The sequence below is a fragment of the Macaca fascicularis genome, chromosome 10, assembly GCF_037993035.2.
Source record: "Macaca fascicularis isolate 582-1 chromosome 10, T2T-MFA8v1.1".
Lineage (NCBI taxonomy): Eukaryota > Metazoa > Chordata > Mammalia > Primates > Cercopithecidae > Macaca > Macaca fascicularis.
Window position 1 is genome coordinate 61,858,006 of NC_088384.1, and position 19,086 is coordinate 61,877,091.

Genomic DNA, 19,086 nt, shown 5'->3' on the forward strand with positions numbered 1-19,086 from the left:
GTTACCCCAGCACTTTGGGAGGCCAAGGCAAAAGGATTGCTGGAACCCAGGAGTTCGAGAGCAGCCTAAGCAATATAAATGAGACTCCCATGTCAACAAAAAAAAATTAAAAAAAAAAAAATAGCCAGGAGTGGTGGTGTACATCTGTACTCCCAGCTACTCAGGAGCCTGAGGTGGGAGGATCACTTGAACCCTGGAGGTTGAGGATACAGTGAAACATGATTGTGCTGCTGCACTCCAACCTGGGCCATAGGCAAGATTCTATCTCAAAAATAGAAAAGTATTTTTAATTATTATGGACACATAATAGTTATGCATATTTATGAGGTACATGTGATGTTTCGATATAGGCATATGATGTATAACAGTCTAATCAAGGTATTTGGAGTATCTGTTCTCTTGATAATATCTTTTGATGCACAAAATTTTTAATTTTGATGAATTTAATTTATCTGATTTTATTTTTCCTGTTGTTACCTGTGCTTTTGGTGCCATCCAGAAATGCTTGCCAAATCCAGTGTCCTGAATCTTTTCTCCTATGTTTTCTTCTAAGAGTTTTATAGTTTTAGCCTTTACCTTTTTGTTTAACCCATTTTTATTTATTGTTTATTTTTTTAGATGGAGTTTCGCTCTTATCACCCAGGCTAGAGTGCAGTGGTGCGATCTCAGTTCACTGCAAGCTCTGCCTTCTGGGTTCAAGTGATTATCCTGCCTCAGCCTCCCGAGTAGCTGGGATTACAGGTGCCTGCCACCAGGCCCGGCTAATTTTTGTATGTTTAGTAGAGACAGGGTTTTGCCATGTTGGGCAGCCTGGTCTTGAACTCCTGATCTGAGGTGATCCACCTGCCTCGGCCTCCCAAAGTGCTGGGATTACAGGCGTGAGCCACCGCACCTGGCCTAATTTTTATATATGATGTAAGGTAAGAGTCCAGCTTCATTCTTTCCATTACTACAGTGTTTTGATTACTCTGTGGCCTTGTAGTGAGCTCCAGAACTGGAAAGTTTGAGTGCTCCAACTTGGTTCTTCTTTTTCAAGATTGTTTTGGCTATTGGGGGTCACTCAATATTTTATATAAATTCGAAGATGGGCTTTTTCATTTCTCCAAAATGTGACTTAGGGATTTTGTTGAGGATTGCATTGAATTTGTTTGAAAGTATTTTATTCCTTTTGATGCTATTATGAATGGAGTTGTTTTCCTAATTTCCTTTTCAGGTTGTTCATTGCTGGTATATAGAATTGCAACTGATTTTTTGTTTGTTTGTTTGTTTGTTTTTGAGACACGGTCTTACTCTGTTGCTGTGGCTGGAGTGCAGTGGCGTAGTCTTCGCTCACTGCAGTCTCTGCCTCCTGGGCTCAAGTGATCCACCTGTTACTGGTAGAGGGTGTTGACTCCAAGTTGTCCAGCTTCTTGGCATTTTGAACAAAGAATTGGACAAAACACCCAGAAAAACAAAGAAAGAATGAAGCCATGAAAGAGCCAAAGCAAGGATTTATTGAAAACGAAAGTACACTCCACGGTGTGTGGTGGGAGCGGGCTGAGCAGCGCCTCAAGGGCCTGCATACAGAATATCCTGTCCAAAATCCTCCAACTAGAGGTTTGCCATTGGCCACTTCATGCTCACCTCATGGAAATGAAGTGGTGGCCTGCAGTTGGTTGCTTTCAGCATCAATCAGAGGCTGAAATGGAATTACAAATGTTACACTCTTGTGCAACATCTGATTGGTTGCATTTTGCAGCCAATCAGAGGCTAAGGTAAAGTTACAAAGTTGCAAAAGAGGACTCCACCCACAATCAGTCTGATTGGTTGCGGACAGACAATTTCCCATCTACCACGCAGAAAAGGTTGGGGGTTTGCAAAGGGAGTAGCCTTTGGTCCTTTTGTTACTTAGGCATGGAAAGTTAGAGTTTTCCTTTCAATTTAGTTGGGCATGAAACAGCCATAGGTTCCCTCCCCCAGACCCTAAACTGCCTCACTCCTACCTCAGTCTCCTGAGTAACTGGAACTACCGGCACAGAGCACCACGCCCCCACGCCCGGCTAAGTAAAAGTTTTGTATATTTTGTAGACATGGGGTTTCGCCATGTTGCCCAGGCTAGTCTGGATCTCCAGAGGGCAAGCTGTCTGTGTGTCTTAGCCTCCCAAAGTGCTGGGATTACAGGCATGAGCCACCACACCCGGCTGCAACTGATTTTTAAGTGCTCATTTTGTATCCTGCAATTTTGCTGAATTCACTTATTGTTTCTAACAGGCAGGTGGGTATTTGGGAGGGGGGTGTGTGTGTCTGTGTAATCTTTAGGATTTTCTACAGCCATATTTCTTTTTCTTTTTTTCTTTCTTTTTGTTTTTTGAAGACAGAGTCTTGCTCTGTTGCCCAGGCTGGAGTGCAATGGCGTGATCATGGCTCACTGCAGCCTCCACCTCCCGGGTTCAAGCAATTCTCCTCTCCTCTTCTCTCTGCCTCGGCCTCCTGAGTAACTGGGATTACAGGCAAGTAGTGCCTGCCACTACCCCTGGCTAACTTTCGTATTTTTAGTAGCGGGGAGGGGGGGTGTTTCACCATGTTGACCAGGTTGGTCTTGAACTCCTGACCTCAAGTGATCTGCCTGCCTCAGCCTCCAAAAGTGCTGGGATTACAGGCTTGAGCCACCATGCCTGGGCATTTTTTTTTTTTTTTTTTTTTTAGTGAAAGCAAGTTTATTAGAGAAGTGAAGAAACAAAAGAATGGCTATTCCGTAGAGCAGCTCCGAGGGCTGCTGGTTGGCTGCTTTCAGAATTCTCTATTTACCTTTAGGGTTTGACCATATGGCTATAGTGAGTCTCAATGTGGGTCTCTTTAAGACTATTCTTTTTGGGTTTCTTACCTTTTGGATCAAAATATGCATGTCTTTCATCAGATTTGAGAAGTTTTGGGCCATTTTTTCTGTGAATGTTTTTTTCTGCCCCATTCTAGTCTCCTCTGATGTGTATGATTGTTCACTTGACCTTTAGACTGTGTTCATTTTTCTTCATTCTTTTTCTTCATTCTTCAAATTGTATAATCTCTTTTGTGTGCAGTGACTGAAGTTTTTGTTCTTCACAGTCAGCCAGTGACCTGACAAAATTTATTCCTTCCCAAAAGGTACTCCCATCCCTTTGTATCTTCTGATAGATACTTTTGAGGGAAGCTTCTGCAGACCAGGAAGGCTGAATGCAAGGCAAGGTCTGCTTCATTCCCTAAAGGAACCACTAGACCAACCAAACCCCTGAACCCATGCTTTGGAGGACAGGGTCCCCACTGCCCACTCTGGCACCAGCCGGATATCCCAGGAGTGCAGGCTGCTGTCCTCCAGCTCTAGGGCAGCAGGAACAGGGGCTGAGGTACAGGGTTGGTAGCAGGCCCGTAAGGATCTGAAATGATTCCAGAGTTTTGAAATAGTTGATTGAAGTTGCTCAGTTTCTGTGGGAAACTCAGTTCTGTGGGAGTGTCTGACCCCCTAGAGCTTCCCGCTCCCCTATTGTGCACAATGTCACTCCTCCCAGTGTTTTTGATCATACACAGATGATTCTGGTCTTATTACCGCTATTATAGTGGTAGCTGCAAATGTACTCTTCTTGTTCTCTCATTTCTTCTATTTCTGTTATTGGCTATTTCCAGTAAAAAAGAGGAACTGTTGCTTTCTTTACAGTAGATTTATGTTAGAAGTTGATATTGATGCTGAGAATAAAGTTTCCTATTTTTGTAATGATATATATAGAGAGAGCTCATTTTATATACATAGAAGTGTTTGTGGATAATCTCATGTCTATAACTAATTGTATGGGTATTTTGTAATTATATGGATACACATATAAATTTGCTATAGTCCTAGCATGAATATAAGTATGTATGGATATAAAAGTCTTTACATATATTGACATACAGTAGGAACTTACAGGATAAGCTGTATATGATTATTTATCTTGGAAGCTATAAATGCCCACCCAGCTTGTAGATGGTTAGAAACGTGTACAGTCCCAGACACAGTTGCCTGTTTAATGGGGCATGGTAACATTTATTCAGTACTTGCCATCTATTAGGCACAGGTCTCAGTACCTAACATGTTAGCATGCTTAGCATTAGCTCTTTTAATGCTCATAATGTCCTAATCGGGTTGTTCAGATCAGGAAACTGAGGTTCAGGGAGGTGAAGTAACGTGTCCAAGGCCACAGAGCTAGAAAGTGGCAGAACCCACATTAACACCAGAGACTTTGACAGCACAGTCTGGCATTGATAGGTACGGAGATGTCTTTTTTTTAGGAGACCATAGAAAGACAGGTGTTCTAGGACAGTTTTAACATTTGGTATCTTTGTAGTTTTTAGTCTGAAAATCTACTTTGTAGGGAAAGTAAGTATTATACTGATTAACACTTAAATGAGGTATAAGCTTATTTTTATATTTTTGGGACTGGAACAATAAAAAAGCTTCTTAAACCTTATTTGATTTTTTTTAAAAAAAAGGGATAGCCTTTCAAACTCGATTGTTGAGATATTTCAGGCCCGTGCCTGCAAAACGAATAAATAGCAAAAATTTTGAAAAATTAGCAAAAACCATGAAAACAGTTAAAGCAGAAGTTAATCCTAATAGCTCAGAACTGCCGGAGTGTGAAGCTTGATTCCCGCTGGCAAGGCCGTTTGAAGTAGCACTGAGGTCCGCTCAGCTGGAAGGTAGGCGCCAGCTTCAGTGTTTTATTGGGGTTATAACATCTTTCCAGATAAAAAAGGAGCACCCTCAAAGGGCTGCCTCAGCCCTGTTCTTTCTGGGTGAGCGGGATTTACAGAGAGCCTTGTTGGGAATGGCTTCTTGTTACAGACACTCTGGGTCCCTAGGTGATCGGCACACCTAGGCTGCCTCCGAGTGGTCCCTTCTCTGCCCTTAATGCCCAGTGGATTCTGGGGGGCATAGCTTAAATTTCCTCGTCACTGTGCATAAATTAACTTAATTAAATGCAAACCAACACCTTGCTCCTCCGGCCTCCAGAGGGCTGCACGGTCCTGCAGAGCGATGGCCACATCATCTGTCTTTGGGGCAGTGTCCAGTTTGTTGGGGGACAGGCTTTTCGCCTCTGGATGAAAACAGGATTTTCTTTCACTTGCTGGCAAAGTTTATGTTTGTATCTTAAATTAAGCTTTATAGCATTAGGATTATTGAGAGCCTACTCATTCCAGCTTCCAAAAATGAAACTAAGAGAAACTGTGTTGCTTTTTAGCAATTTTGTAGTCAGCTGCTGAATGCTGGCCAGGTTTTCCAGTGATTTTGATATGCAAACATTTTATGCACATGTGGAATACTGAGTATTAATAATTCAGTTTGCATGAAGAAGAAACTGAAGAGGCCTCTGAACTGCCCAGGTAAACAGTGTGTATTATTATAGTGAGCTGCTTGTTGTGAGACTGCACTGAGGCGCCTGCGTAGGCCTGGGAGCCCCCGGGAACCCGCAGGGGTGTGCAGTGGTAGTGCTGGACGAATGTCTTGGTCCTGAGAGTTCAGGGAAAGCTCCCTGTTTCTTTCCTCCTCTCCGTGGTCTGTGGAAGGATGATAGAGAAGGGGTGTCCTTGCCTCTGCCCTCACGCAGAGGCTTTGGGAAGTCTAAACAGAGGGCTGTGGGTGGGCGGCTCACGCGCTGTGGCCTCCCTGGGGAGAGTTAGGGCAGCTGTCTTTCTCCCGTCAGTGTTCTGTCATTTGCATTGGTTGTATTTCCAAGTAGGGAAGGAGGGGAAGGCTGATTTGCAGCAAGGCACCCCTGGAAATAGGGTTTGAGCAGCATGAGGCTCGGATTCTGGGCACCTGTATGTACGTGAGATGGTAGTTCTGGTGTCCCTGGTGGCAGTATTACAGCGTGTAGTGAGTAAGCAGCAGTCTCTGTATGGAGCGCCTGGCCCTTTCAGTCATCACCCCCTTAGTAGCAGGTTTTTAGTCCACCCTGTAGACCATGAGGCCGCAAGTGGCAGGAGCTGGGACTTGCCCAGAGCTGAGCTGCCTGCCTTGGCCATGCAGGGGCCCTGCAGCCTCTCAGCAAGGTGTGGGCCAGGTTGCTGTTTTTCTGTGGCTATGGAATCAGCATTGCCAACGTCTGTCTATCCAGGGTTGTCTGCATGGGTCAGGAAGATCCCACTGCTATGAACCCTGTCATGTGACCTTGGCCTTTCTCCGTTGACCCTGGCAGCAGGAGCATGGCTGTTTGCTGACTCCTTACCCCTGCTGTCCCAGCTGATTCCATGAGTGTGCACACAGCTGTGCTGTAGGGAAATCGGACACTGGATTCTGGGCATCAGCACTGCTAGGGCTAGCTGACCCCAGTCCTGCCCATGTTAGTGTACGTTTTGGTAACATTTATCAAGTGCTTGACGGTCACTAAGGGCAACACTCATGTCATTTGATCAAACACTGCAGGTCAGTGGGCAGGGCCTCTCCAGCAGCAGCTGACAGCCCAAGAGCCCTGGCTGGCAAGTGTCTTCCGCTGCCACCCTGAAGCCCAGCTCTGTTCTCCCTAACCCTGTGTTCCCCAGCCCTGTGCTCCCCAGCCCTGTGCTCCCAAGTTCCGTGCTTCCCTACCCCTGCGCTCCCCAGTTCTGTGCTCTCCCCAGTTCTGTGCTGCCCACCCCTATGCTCCCCAGTTCTGTGCTCCCCAGCCCTACCCATCATTGTGACCTTGGGCCCAGGCCGTGTCCATGCCTGGAAGCAGAGGCCATGCCATGGTTGGCCAGCCACACATGGCAGCCTAGGACCATGTCTGCCCTGGCTGTGCCCCTGAGGGCTGCCCACCGTCTATACCAGGTCCAGGGCGTCAAAGGATTCCTTACCCAGAGGAAGCTGGGGTGAGCTGAGAGAACTCTGGAAAGCAAATGTGGGTGTAATTTATGTTGTGGGGGAAGAAAGAAAATATATCACGCAGTATTTTTATAGGACCTGGCAGATTCCTTCCTTCCATGGTGGTCCACTGTCCAGGAGCGAGGCCTTTTCATAGGACCACAGGCCACAGCAGAGGTAGGGGAGCCCACCCCTCTCAGCCCCTGCTTTCCGAGGAAGAAGCTGGACAGAAACAGAGCTCCCCTCGCCTGGCGACCACAGGAGTCCCCTCTCAGGACAGGGCCAGAGGTGCACAGTCCACGCCCATGCCTCCCTGCCCTTCATTCGGCGACACATGTTCATCTTCCAGTGGCATTGCGGGGTTGGGATGGGCCAGGGGTGGCCACCAGCATCTCACGCCGAGGTGTCTTTCACCCAGATAAGCCACGCTCCAACCCCAGGGAAGTCCCCAGCCTGGGCGGGGCACCGTGTTGGTCCCATGAATGCTGCTGGGGCGGGTAGAGGCTGGGTCTCTGAGAAAGGGGGAGGGAGAGAGACCAAGCGGCAAGCATGCGAGTATAGATGTGCAATTAACGTGACGTGCATTTCGACTCTTGTCAGGATCCCCGTTAATGGTGGCCTGTGGTGCCACCGTGGGCCTGAAGGAGACAGTGTCCTGAGGTAGCTGCGCCCCACACAATGGGACGGTGAAGGCACAAAGCTCGTTTCTGGGTTCCTCCTCCCCAGAACCACCCTCCACCGGCAGCAGCCCAGGGCCATCCCTCCAGGGGGCCTCCCAGTGACGGGCCCCTGTCCCCTGCAGAGGGTGGTGCTACCTGACAGCCACGCTGCTGTGCATGTGCGGTGCTGCATCTGTGAAGTTCAGTGTTTACTCCGGTATTCTGTACTCTGTTTTCCTTTTGTGTGTGGGGAGGACTGGCTCCATAATGAACCTCACGCCTCCCCAGGAGCACTGCTGTGTTGTATATGCAGAGCCAGCAGGTGTGCGGCTCTTTGACGTCAGTTTTTGTTTCGTCAAATAACATACTCACATGGCTTAAAAATGAAAACATTCAGGCCAGGTGTGGTGACTCACACCTGTAATCCCAGCCCTCTGGGAGGCCAAGGTAGAAGGATCACTTGAGCCCAGGAATTTGAGACCAGCCCGGGTAACATAGGGAGGCCCCATCTGTACAGAAAAATTTAAAAGTAGCTGGGCAGGGTGGTTCGCACCTGTAGTCCCAGCTACTTGGGGGCTGAGGTGAGAGGATCGCTTGAGCCCAGGAGGTTGAGGCTGCAGTGAGCTGTGATCAACACCACCGCACCACAGCCAACACGAGGGAGACTGTTTCAAAAACAAAGAAAGGCAGAAAGTTTAAAAAAGTGTATGTTGACATCAGCTACCCTGCTCTGTTGCCTTCATCTCTCCATGTGTCTCCTTAGAGGCAACCACGTTTCAGTCTTAGACATTTCTCCTGATACTCATGTCCATACCCTAACTATACTGTTTTATGGCATACAGAGTATGGACACGGTAATTGAACCTCTTTCTGCTGTTATTTCTTATACTCTTTAGGCTCCCCAGTGGCCACTGTGCATTTTTGCTGTTGTCATTGCATAACATTGTCCACTGCAGAACCCACAGGTTGGCCGTGATTATACTTCTACTCTTTTGCTGGGTTTGGCTTTATAGAGGCTGATGTTGTCTGGGATTTTACTGGCTTATCGTTTTGTTTTTTTTTTTTTTTTTGAAGACAGTCTCACTCTATTGCCCAGCCTGGACCATGCAGTGGCATGATCTCAGCTTACTGCAACCTCCGCCCCCCAGGCTCAAGCGATTCTCTTGCCTCAGCCTCCTGAGTAGCTGGGATTTCAGGCGCCCGCCACCATACCTAGCTAATTTTTGTATTTTTTGTATTTTTGTAGAGACAGGATGTCACCATATTGGCCAGGCTGGTCTCGAACTCCTGACCTCAAGTGATCTGCCTGCCTGGGCCTCCCAAAGTGCTGTGTTTATAGGCGTGAGCCACTGCACCCGGCCCTGGCTCGCTTTTTAATGAACTTATTCTTATTTTTTCCAAAAGCTCCATCGGCCCTGTCAAAAGCCTATCCCTATTTTTCCCAAATGCTCAGTGGGCAGTACACAGCAATCTGTTTGGGGTCGGTCACCTCCCATCCCTGGCCTGGCTGAGCTCCTACACCAAAGCCTCCCATCTTGGATGGAGCCCAGATCGTGAGCCTTTGTCTTCGACTTTCTTGGTTCACCCCTTGTTTTGCTGAAGTGTGTGCTCAGCGTGGATTTTATAGCCTCTTGGGTAGATGGAAAGTCATCCACTACCCTGAGCACGTGGAAGGCCCTGGGTTGGCTCTGAGCTTTCAGCCTTGCTGCTGCGGGCATGGTGCTGTTCTGATCCCTGCTGCTGTGATGTGGGGCTGCTCCTTCTCTCTGGACATCTGTCGGGCTCACTCATTAGTTTGCTCTGAGGTTCACGAGGGTGTGCTTGGCGCAGGTGCTTTTCATTTGTTGTCTCAAGCGGAACGACTTTTCCATCTCTGTGCTGGGAAAAGTGTTGTATTATTCTAATCACTTCCCCTTTGCTTTCCCTTGGCTCCCTTTTCTGGGCTTTCTGAGGATGTGTAGAGCTTTGGGATTGATTATTTTGCGGGAGAGGGAGGCAAGGAGAAAATCCAGATAGAAGTGCTACAGGAGAACAGAGTTGAGCAGTTTCAGAAAGCAGGCCACCATATTTTGAACATTTTTCTTTCTTTCTTTTTAAAAAATATATTTTACTTAAATTTAATGGTGGTAAAAAACACAACATGAAGTTTACCCTCTTAACCGTTGTTAAGTGTACAGTTCTGTAATGTTAACTAGATTCGCTTAGGTTTGTAACAGATCTGTAGAACTTCTCCCTCACCCCAGTTTATAAAGGTATAACTGACAAATAAAAATGGCATGTATTTATGGTGTACAAAATGATGTTTTGATACATGTATACATTATAAAATTGTTAAATCTAGCTAATTAACGTATCTGTCCCCTCTCATACTTAATACTTTTTGTGGTGACATTTAAGATCTACTCTCGTAGCAATTTTCGAGTATAAAATGTTATTATTAACTATAGTCACCACGTTAATAAGATCGCCAGAACTTACTCATGTCTTACCCGAAACTTTGCACCCCTACCCAACACCTCCACATCCCCCGACACCAGCCCCTGGTCACTCCTGTTCACTCTTAGCTTCTCTGCAGCCAGCTGCTCTAGAGTCCACATCTGAGTAAGGTCTGTGGTGTTTGTCTCTCTGTGCCAGCTTTATTTCACTTAGCATTAATGTCCTCTAGGTGCATCCATGTTGTTGCAAATGACAAGATTTTCCTCCTTTTTGAGGTGTAATAATATTCCATTGTACACAGAAGTACAGTGAGTCTTTTGTATCTATGGGTTCCACATCTGTGGATTTAACTAACCATGAATAAAAAATGTAGTAAGGCCTGTGACGGTTGCCTCCATACTGAACATGTAGAGGCTTTTTGTTTTCTTGTCATTGTTCCCTAAACAATATGGTATAACAACTACTTACACAGCATTTACTTTGTCTTAAGTATTATATGTAATCTAGAGGCGATTTAATGTATACAGGAGGATATGCATAGGTTATAGGCAAATACTACGTAATTTTAGAGAGGGACTTGAGCATCTATGATTTTGGTTTCCATGAGGGGTCCTGGAACCGCCCCCTATGGATATTGAGGGATGACTGTATGTATGGTCACACACCACGTAGCAATGTTTCAGTCAGCAGTGGACTATATATACAGTGGTGGTCTCATAAGATTATAATACTGTAGTTCTGTACCTTTTCTGTGTTTAGATATGTTTAGATTAGCATTGTGTTACAGTTGCCTCCAGTATTCAGTACACGAACCTGCTTGTAGCCTAGGTTTGTGGTAGGCCATGCCTACCACACTCTGTGATGTTTGCACAACGACGAAATCACCTAACAACACATTTTCAGAACTTATCACCATTGTTAAGTGATACATGACTGTATCTCTTTGAGATGCTGTTTTGAATTCTTTTGGTTATTGTCACAGTTGAGCGGCAACTATCTGGGGCTGGCAGCGCAGGGGTAAGAAGAATTTACCAAGAAAGGCAGAGAGAAAATAGAAAAATACCGTACAGGTAGGTAAGGTATTTTTACCTACCTGTAAGAAGGGCGGAAAGAAAATAGAAAAATACGTTGCAAGGGAGCAACAGGCACAGCAGGAAGAGAGGAGCTGACTGCAAAGAGACAAAGCTTTGTTGGGGATTTTATGGAATAGTGTTTATGCTGCATGCTGAAGAGGGCTTTGTGCAGTACTGATAAGGCCAAGGTTGCAGTGAGCTAATGTGCAGGTGTCTGGTGAGAAGCTGGGCACAGGAGGACTGTGTATCCTGGGCCAGGAAGAAGGACAGACTTAGAGCTTACCTACTTTTCTTTTGGCTTCCCCTGCTCCCACCAGCCTGGCCCTGCAGTGCCTTCAAGTTTTCAAGTTTGGTGTAGTTCTCTTTGTGTATCTTTGCTTTTGTTGCCTGTGCTCTTACTGACAGATCTAAGAAATCACTGCCAAATCCAACATCATGAAGCTTTCTCTCTGTTTATAAAACTATTCCACTATTTTAGTTAAAACTATAAAAAGTTTTATAGCTTTAGGTCTTACATTTAGGTCTTTGATCCATTTTTGGTAAATTATACAAAAGGTAATTTTTGTATGTGGTAGAAGGGAAGGGTTAAACTGAGTTCTTTTGTTTGTGGATATCTATAGTTTTCCCTACGGCATTTATTGGAGAGACAGTCTTTTTACCGTTTTGTGGTCTTGACCCCCTTGTTGAAGATCGTTTGACGGTATGCATGGGGGTTGATTTCTGGGGTCTGTTTTCTGTTCCATGGGTCTATGTCTGCTTGTGCTAGGACCACACTGATTTGACTAATGTATGGAATCGATTTTGAATTTCCCTTTTTTTCTCTCTCATTTTTTATCTTTATTGTTTAGGTACACTTGATAGGAGCTTTCCTTGTCTTCTGATCCTGCTGTTGATGTCTGTTTTGCCACTGTAACATGTCAGTGTCCAGGAAACCTCCCTTGGTATCGGATCGTTCTTTTTGCCCAGCAGTCTTGTTTCCTGGCTGAAGTGGCTTTCCTCTCTCCTTCTGTGGGTAGTGCAGTTTCTGTGAGTGTGCGCGTGTGTGTGTTGGGCTCAGCCCCTTCATTATTCTCCTCTCCCACATCCTCCCTGCCTCACCGGCTCCAGACTCCAGGGAGTGGAGTGTGTGTGAACGCTGGAATTCTGAGCCCCACCTTCAGGCTGCTCCACTGCTTCTGAGACCCTCCACAGTTTCGCGGGGTTCATGGCTTGTCTGCTGTCTTGTCGCCTGGGCTGTGTTCTGGGGCTCTTGGATCCCAGGGCAGCCCCTTGAAGTGGCCAGCCTCTTTGCAGCGGGGTTCCATGTGGCTGAGCCAGGCCGCTTTCCAGGTGAATGCAGTCTTCTGTGGAGCCTTGGGGTTTTTCTAAGCTTTCCTGGCCAGGGTTTCCAACTGCCTCATTTGCTAAAGTTGGTCATGGGGTATTTGAGAGACTACAGAAAGACGCTTCGGCCCTCTTCCTGGGGTGAGGGGGGGGGAGGACAAGTTATATTGGGTGTATGCGAATACAGACAGTACCTCCTCGTTTCCTTTATTTTGAAAATGTGGCTGGATGTTGTCTTGGATGGGGATTAGGCCATGTGCTGGTGAATTGTCACAGAAAGGTCTTCGACTGGCTTGTGGAACTGCTGTGTCTGACTCACCTGCTTGCCCACACCTGACTCACCAGTAGGTGAAGCACCTGCTCTCTGGGCAGAGTCTGAGACGCAGGAGTGAGGGAGAGGAGAGGAGAGGGGCGGCTCTGAATGCTCAGTAACTCAGCCATGGGCTTGAGAAGGCTCGGTGCCGTCTTGAGAAGGGGCAGGGGCTGCCTGTACTTCCCTGCTCACATGGGGATGGTGGGGCAGAGCTGCAGGTCCCCTTGGGGGCTGGCTGGTCAGATGGGTGGGCTTGCCCTACTGCCTGTGCCATGAGCCCGCGAAGACAGGGCCAGAGGGGACCGCTCTTTCCCACGCGCCGGCCCTGCTGGCCAGCCCTCCTGTGGATGCCTGACTCGTAGTCATATGGGAATTGAAGCTCCTTCCCTCTTCTGGAAATCCCAGCCCAGCCTCAGAAACGTGAATCTGGGGGCTCTGAGAGGAAGGGAAGTGGTGTGGCTGGGGCCTCCTGAGAGCCCCACACATGGAAGGGACCGGCGGGCCCAGCTGCTGTAGGTGGCGGGGAAGGAGCTCATTCTCCAGCCTTGCTGCCCCTGCAGTCCCAGCCGTGGCAGGCTCTTTCCTTTTTTGTGCCTCTCTTAGTTCCACAGAGGGTTTGCAGTGTCATGGGCCAGGCCTGGCCACACAGAGAGCTGTCCTTCTAGGGGCAGCCAAGGCTCTGCAGGCCCCAATTTGAGACTTTCCCCATCTTGTTTAGAAAGGGAAAGATGCCCATGAGAAAGAACTTTGAGTCCCCATTTGGTGCCTTCTCCTGTGTAGTCCAAATAGCTGTGGTATAGGGAGAGCTGAGAGCCAAGGCCAGGCACCCCCGACTGGCTTAGGTGCAGGACTTGCCCACAGCCAGGAGATGAAGAGATCCCTTTTTTACCCTCTGACGTTGGGAAAACAGCCCAGCCGCATGTTTCCTCCAAGCCTCGCTGTTTGGGAAGCACTCCTGGACCTTCCCAAAGGCATGGCTTGTGGGGCATGGTCAGGAGGAAACAGTGGTTGGTTCACGCCTTTCAGAGCTCACAAAGAGGAAGGAGCAGGGGTGTTTGATGCAGGAGGTTTTGTCTTCTCCCCTGCCCCTCAGATTACATATGCCCATACAAGCAGGAGGTGATGTAAGAGAAAACCCTGGATTTACCCGTCTCTCTGAGAATACTTAGTTAGATACATCATGTTACAGCCCTGCACACAAGAGCGCGTTGTATTTTTTTAAATGGGGGAGACAGGGAACGATCTCTCAGTGCAAGTTTCAGAACAAGTTGGAAAATAATGTATTCAGTGTTATACTTATTATACATAAGTATGTATATACATGTGTGTCTGTGTGTTATGTACGTGCGTGTGTCTCACCGCCCATCTGTTCTAGAGGCTTAGAAATGATCTCAAAGCCTGTGTTCCAAGCAGTGATTCTTCTGGGAAGCAGGGAGGGTAGAGGGACAGGCTTATTTTGTTTTCTTTATTTCATATACTTTAAATGGTTGAATTGGTTACAACTAAACATAAAATAGAAAAAAAGTGGAGGAATTTTCAAAACAGTTTTTTTCATGATTCTTGGAGACACAGGAAAGGGCTGGAAATTGGGCCCTGGTGGGCTGAGTGAACCCTGGAGGCATCCTGCTCACCTCCGCCTGGGGTCCTTCCACCAGCCACTCTGCCCTCTCTCCCCGTTCCCTGCCTTTCACATTCTGGATTTTACCACTTGTCTGTCTTTTTCATTTCTTTCTTTTTCTTTTTTTTTTTTTTTTTTGAGACAAGGTCTGGCTCTGTTGCTGAGGCTGGAGTGCAGTGGCACTATCACAGCTCACTGCAGCCTCAACTTCCTGGCCTCTAGGTGATCCTCCTACCTAAGTCTCCCAAGTAGCTGGGACTACAGGCATGCACCACTATGCCCGGCTAGTTCTATTTTTTGTAGAGACGGGGTCTCACCATGTTGCCCAGGCTGTTTGCTTTCCGATTTATCGTTTATGGTTTTCTGTCCATTTTCTTTGTTACCATCTCAAAACAGTCTGAAAGAGGAGGCAGATGTTCACAGTTCACTCCTCTTCGCCCTGTCTGAACTTCTGTGTACTCCTGTCTGAGAAGGGTTGAGTAATTTGATTAGCAAATAGGGCAGGCCGTTGCAGATGCTGAGCAGATTATCGTTTTCACCTGCACGCCGTCTGAGACTATGAACCGGTTTGTTCATTCTCAGTGTAGATACTGACTGTTTTTACAGCTTATCAACAGGTGTTTAATTAAAAGGTCAGCTGTGTTCACTCTCTACAATCAATTTAATGTCACCGTGAAGATTCTAATTAATTTTTTTTTTTTTTTTTTTTTGCCTTTGTGTGCGGTATTTATTTCAAATGTTTGTTAAAACAGCACTGTTATTTCTCAGGACAAGAGCAAAGATCACCCCCTGCAGAAGCTTGGGAACTATGTACAGAACTTTATAGAACAGAGGCCATACTTTAGCTTAAGCCTGTCTGCTGACCAGAGAATGGAATTCTGCGTGGACTCAAGGAACAAAAGGAAACTAGGCAGGGAGAGGGAAGAAAAGTGCCCATCTGAATCAAACTTCAGCTGCCATCAGGGCACATCTTGTGGTGGTCACAGATTGTAGGCTGTTTTTTGGAAGATTCGGGTTCAGCACAGGATTCCATTTGTCTACTTGGCTACACCCCTGGCTGAGGTGCCATGAGGTCAATGTCACTCAAGTTCCTGGCCAGCCAAACTCCCGCAGCAAAGAGTCCCAAATTTAGTATCAAGTTCCTCCGGAAGTCATTCCTATCTGTGGCAAAGCGGTAGACGCCCCGAAGCCAATCTCCCACGTTGTCCGGTATTTCGGGAGTTTCATTAGCCGAGCCAGCAGCGCTCACCGGGACCCCGCTGGAAGCCATAGTAGGAACCTTGGCATGGGCCGCGGTGGAGGAACCGTATTAATTAATTTTTAAGAGACAGGATCTTGCTCTGTCACCCAGGCTAGAGTGCAGTGGTGTGATCATGGCTCACTGCAGCCTTGAATCCTGGGCTCAAGTTATCCTCCTGCCTCAGCCTTCTGAGAAGCTGAGACTACAGGCTCACACCACCGTACCTGCCCAACGTTAATTTTTATATCATTGATTATATTATTTTCCTGAGTAAGATGAGGAGCATGCACATTTTCCACCGGGGAGCTGATCTGAACAGATTTTCAACTCCTCATACATTCTTCTTCTGACTCCGACCTCCCTACTCCATGTGGATGATGGCGAGTAAATGCCACCCACCACATTAAAGTGACATCTATATAGAACTGGCATTTACTGTGCTGTGCCTTACTGGAAAGGGATGTTGCTTTATTGTGTCATGTTTACGAATTACTTGATTATGAATGAGTTTGATTGACTTTTCATCTTGTTGTTTCCTTATATTTTCTGTTTTTTAGAATTGTTCCTTAGTTGTTGTGCCTACCTTATAGGCTGAACTGTGTGAAATTGCCATTTTTGTGGGTCAGAATGATGGCCTAATATTGGTGGTTTTATGTGGTTTATCTTAATGTCTTTAGGGCCTTAATGTTTTTTATGTTTTAGTAACATTTTCTAGTTACTAACGTGTTCTACTTGTTCTAAAATTTTTGAGAGATATAAAAATATACAACATAGGAAATATAAATGTGTAATACCATTAAAGCATTTCTTATTTTTATTTATTTATTTTTTGAGATGGCATCTCGCTCTGTTGCCCAGGCTGGAGTGCAGTGGTGTGATCTTGGCTCACTGCAAGCTCCGCCTCCTGGGTTCACGCTATTCTCCTGCCTCAGCCTCCTGAGTAGCTGGGACTACAGGCGCCTGCCACCACACCCAGCTAATTTTTTTTTGTATTTTTAGTAGAGACGGGGTTTCACCATGTTGGCCGGGATGGTCTCAATCTCCTGACCTCGTGATCCACCTGCCTCAGCCTCCCAAAGTGCTGGGATTACAGACGTGAGCTACCGCGCCCGGGCCAGTGAAAGCATTTCTTACCATTTTGGTGTATTTGTTTCTTTTTTCCCCTTTTTTAAAATATATTTTCCTCCTGAAAGTTGCAGAAACTTCTTGGTAGAATTGTTATAAGGCATAAATGGATTATTATATGTAAAGTGACCAGTAAGTGTATTAGTTATTATTATAAAGTTTTTATTCTTCTACACTGCCCATGCTATTAAATATTTTTCAGAAATGTGATTTTCGGCTGGGTGCAGTGGCTTACACTTTGTAATCCCAGCACTTTGGGAGGCCACAGCAAGGGATCACTTGAGTCCAGGAGTTTGAGACCAGCCTGGGTAACATAGTGAGACTCCCATCTTGGTAAAAAAAAATTTAAATAAATTAGCTGGGCAGGGTGGTATGCATCCATAGTCCCAGCTACTTGAGAGGCTGAGGCAAAAGGATCTCTTGGGCCCAGGAGTTCAAGGTTACAGTGAGCTATGATTGTGCCACTGCACTCCAGGCTTGGGTGACAGAGTGAGACCCTGTCTCTAAACAATCAAAAATAAATAAATGTGAATTTCAAGACTGTTTAATATTCTGTCATATAAATACACAATAATTTGACAAACTATTCTTCTGTTGGATATTTTAGGTTATTTTCTTTCCTGTTCTTATATAAATAATATTCTGATGAACTCACATTTTTGTCTGTAGCTCTGTTTTCTTAAATATAAGGAATTTCATGTAAGTGAGACACTCGGACAGTTAATATTTTAAGTATTTTTCATATACAGACAAAGTACCCCCCAGAAATGTTTGCCCATTCCTTCCTCCAGCAGTGGGCGAGATCCCTGCTTACAATAGGCATCCAGGATTTTTAGTCTTGATAATTTGACAGTTACAAATAGCATATCTCGGTTTTAATTTGAGCATTTTTAGATGGTTATTAATTATATATATTTCTTTTGTGATTTATTAACATCCTCTGTATATTTTTATTAGAGTTTCCTTTTTTTCCTTATTGTAAGCACTTTTATTTAGTACAATTTAGTAAAATGTTTACTGCCTTTTTACTACAAGAAAGAAAACCTTGTAAGGAAAAAAACTACATTTGTACATGTATACAGAAAAATTAATCTGGGCTGCATGTGGTGGCTCACACCTGTAATCCCAGCACTTTGGGAGGCCAAGGCAGGTGACACTTGAGGTCAAGAGTTCAAGACCAACCTGTCCAACATGGTGAAACCTCGTCTTTGGTAAAAATACAAAAATTAGCCAGGAGTGGTGGCATGTACCTGTAGTCCCAGCTACTTGTGAGGCTGTGGCAGGAGAACCTCTTCAACCCAGGAGGCAGAGGTTGCAGTGAGCTGAGATTGTGCCACTGCACTCCAGCCTGGGCAATAGAGCAACACCCTGTCTCCCCTCCACAAAAAAATTAGATTGTATGCTGGTCAAAATATTAATAGTAGTGTTTTTATATGGTAGTGGAACTTTTGATGGTTTTAGTTTTCTTTATACTACATATCTCTACTTTCTAATTATTCCATAATAGTTTCCTTTTTGAGATAGGGTTTCCCTCTACTGCCCAGGCTGGAGAACAGTGGCACTGTCACAGTCCACCGCACCCTTGAACTCCTGGGTTCAAGCAGTCCTCCCGCCTTTGTCTCCCAAAGTGTTGGGATTACAAGCGTGAGTCACCATACCTGGCCTAATGGATATTTTTCATACAACAAAGAAATTCTAGTTCCTGTGACTGACGACTGAAGGACTATTTATCCTCACTCCCTGTTAACCTGCTCTGGCCTCTCCTGCAAGGGTGGAGCTCAGTCCTCCCACTGTGCTTGGCCCTGCAAGGGTCCCTGGTGCCTTCCCCACATGCCAGCTCCTACCCCTGCCTGGACCACGTAGCTCGGCACTTACCGGCAGTGTGGGAATGGGAGAGGAGGCGGGAAAGTGTCCTGATGTTTTCTTCTTCCCTTGCACACTGCCAGCTTGCTATGGGATGGATGAAGAAGAGAACCACTATGTCTCGCAGCTCAGGGAAGTCTATAGCAGCTGTGACACCACAGGGACTGGCTTTCTGGACCGCCAGGAGCTGACCCAGCTCTGCCTTAAGCTTCACCTGGAGCAGCAGCTGCCTGTCCTACTGCAGACGCTTCTCGGAAACGACCATTTCGCCAGGGTGAGTGTCGGACTTCATTGTCATAAAGGAAAGCACAGGGGTCTGTAGTTGGCTCCTATGGGCATTTGGTAAGTATCAGCTGAATAAGGATACAAGTGTCAAAGGAAAGTTATTAGCAAACGGAACAGTGTCCTAGTTTTTCCCTCTATGGAAATTCTACATTGTAGAAAGTGGTTCTTAAGATTACTTGTTTTTAATGTGGTAACTTCCAGAGGTTTGGTTTTGTTTTTCCAGAAAGATATTTTAGTGGTTTGTCACAGGGGCAGAATGGTGAAGGGGTTTGATATGGGCCAGTGGTGTGTGGCTCACAAAGACCACATGGGTTGGGCCTGC

General features: G+C 46.1%; 2 protein-coding genes across 42 annotated transcripts in view; one reads left to right on the forward strand and one right to left on the reverse strand.

Annotated features, from left to right (window-relative positions):
- The window catches only part of NINL (ninein like), a 137,225-nt gene that overhangs the window by 47,562 nt on the left and 70,577 nt on the right, over nucleotides 1–19,086 (forward strand). For 17 of the 41 annotated variants that reach the window (XM_065522652.1, XM_074004594.1, XM_065522651.1 and 14 more), the window contains one exon: nucleotides 18,563–18,753. In XM_065522652.1, the coding sequence (XP_065378724.1) occupies nucleotides 18,574–18,753 (180 nt within the window). In that variant the 5' untranslated portion in view covers nucleotides 18,563–18,573. Of the gene's footprint in view, nucleotides 1–786; nucleotides 921–1,351; nucleotides 1,519–18,562; nucleotides 18,754–19,086 lie in introns of those variants that run through there. The other 24 variants (XM_065522659.2, XM_074004598.1, XM_065522648.2 and 21 more) reach the window with 9 other exon arrangements.
- Nucleotides 15,051–15,532, reverse strand: LOC123567096 (mitochondrial import receptor subunit TOM6 homolog). Its single transcript, XM_045362365.3, has one exon. The coding sequence runs from the start codon at nucleotides 15,519–15,521 to the stop codon at nucleotides 15,297–15,299; it is 225 nt and encodes a 74-aa protein (XP_045218300.2). The 5' UTR covers nucleotides 15,522–15,532; the 3' UTR covers nucleotides 15,051–15,296.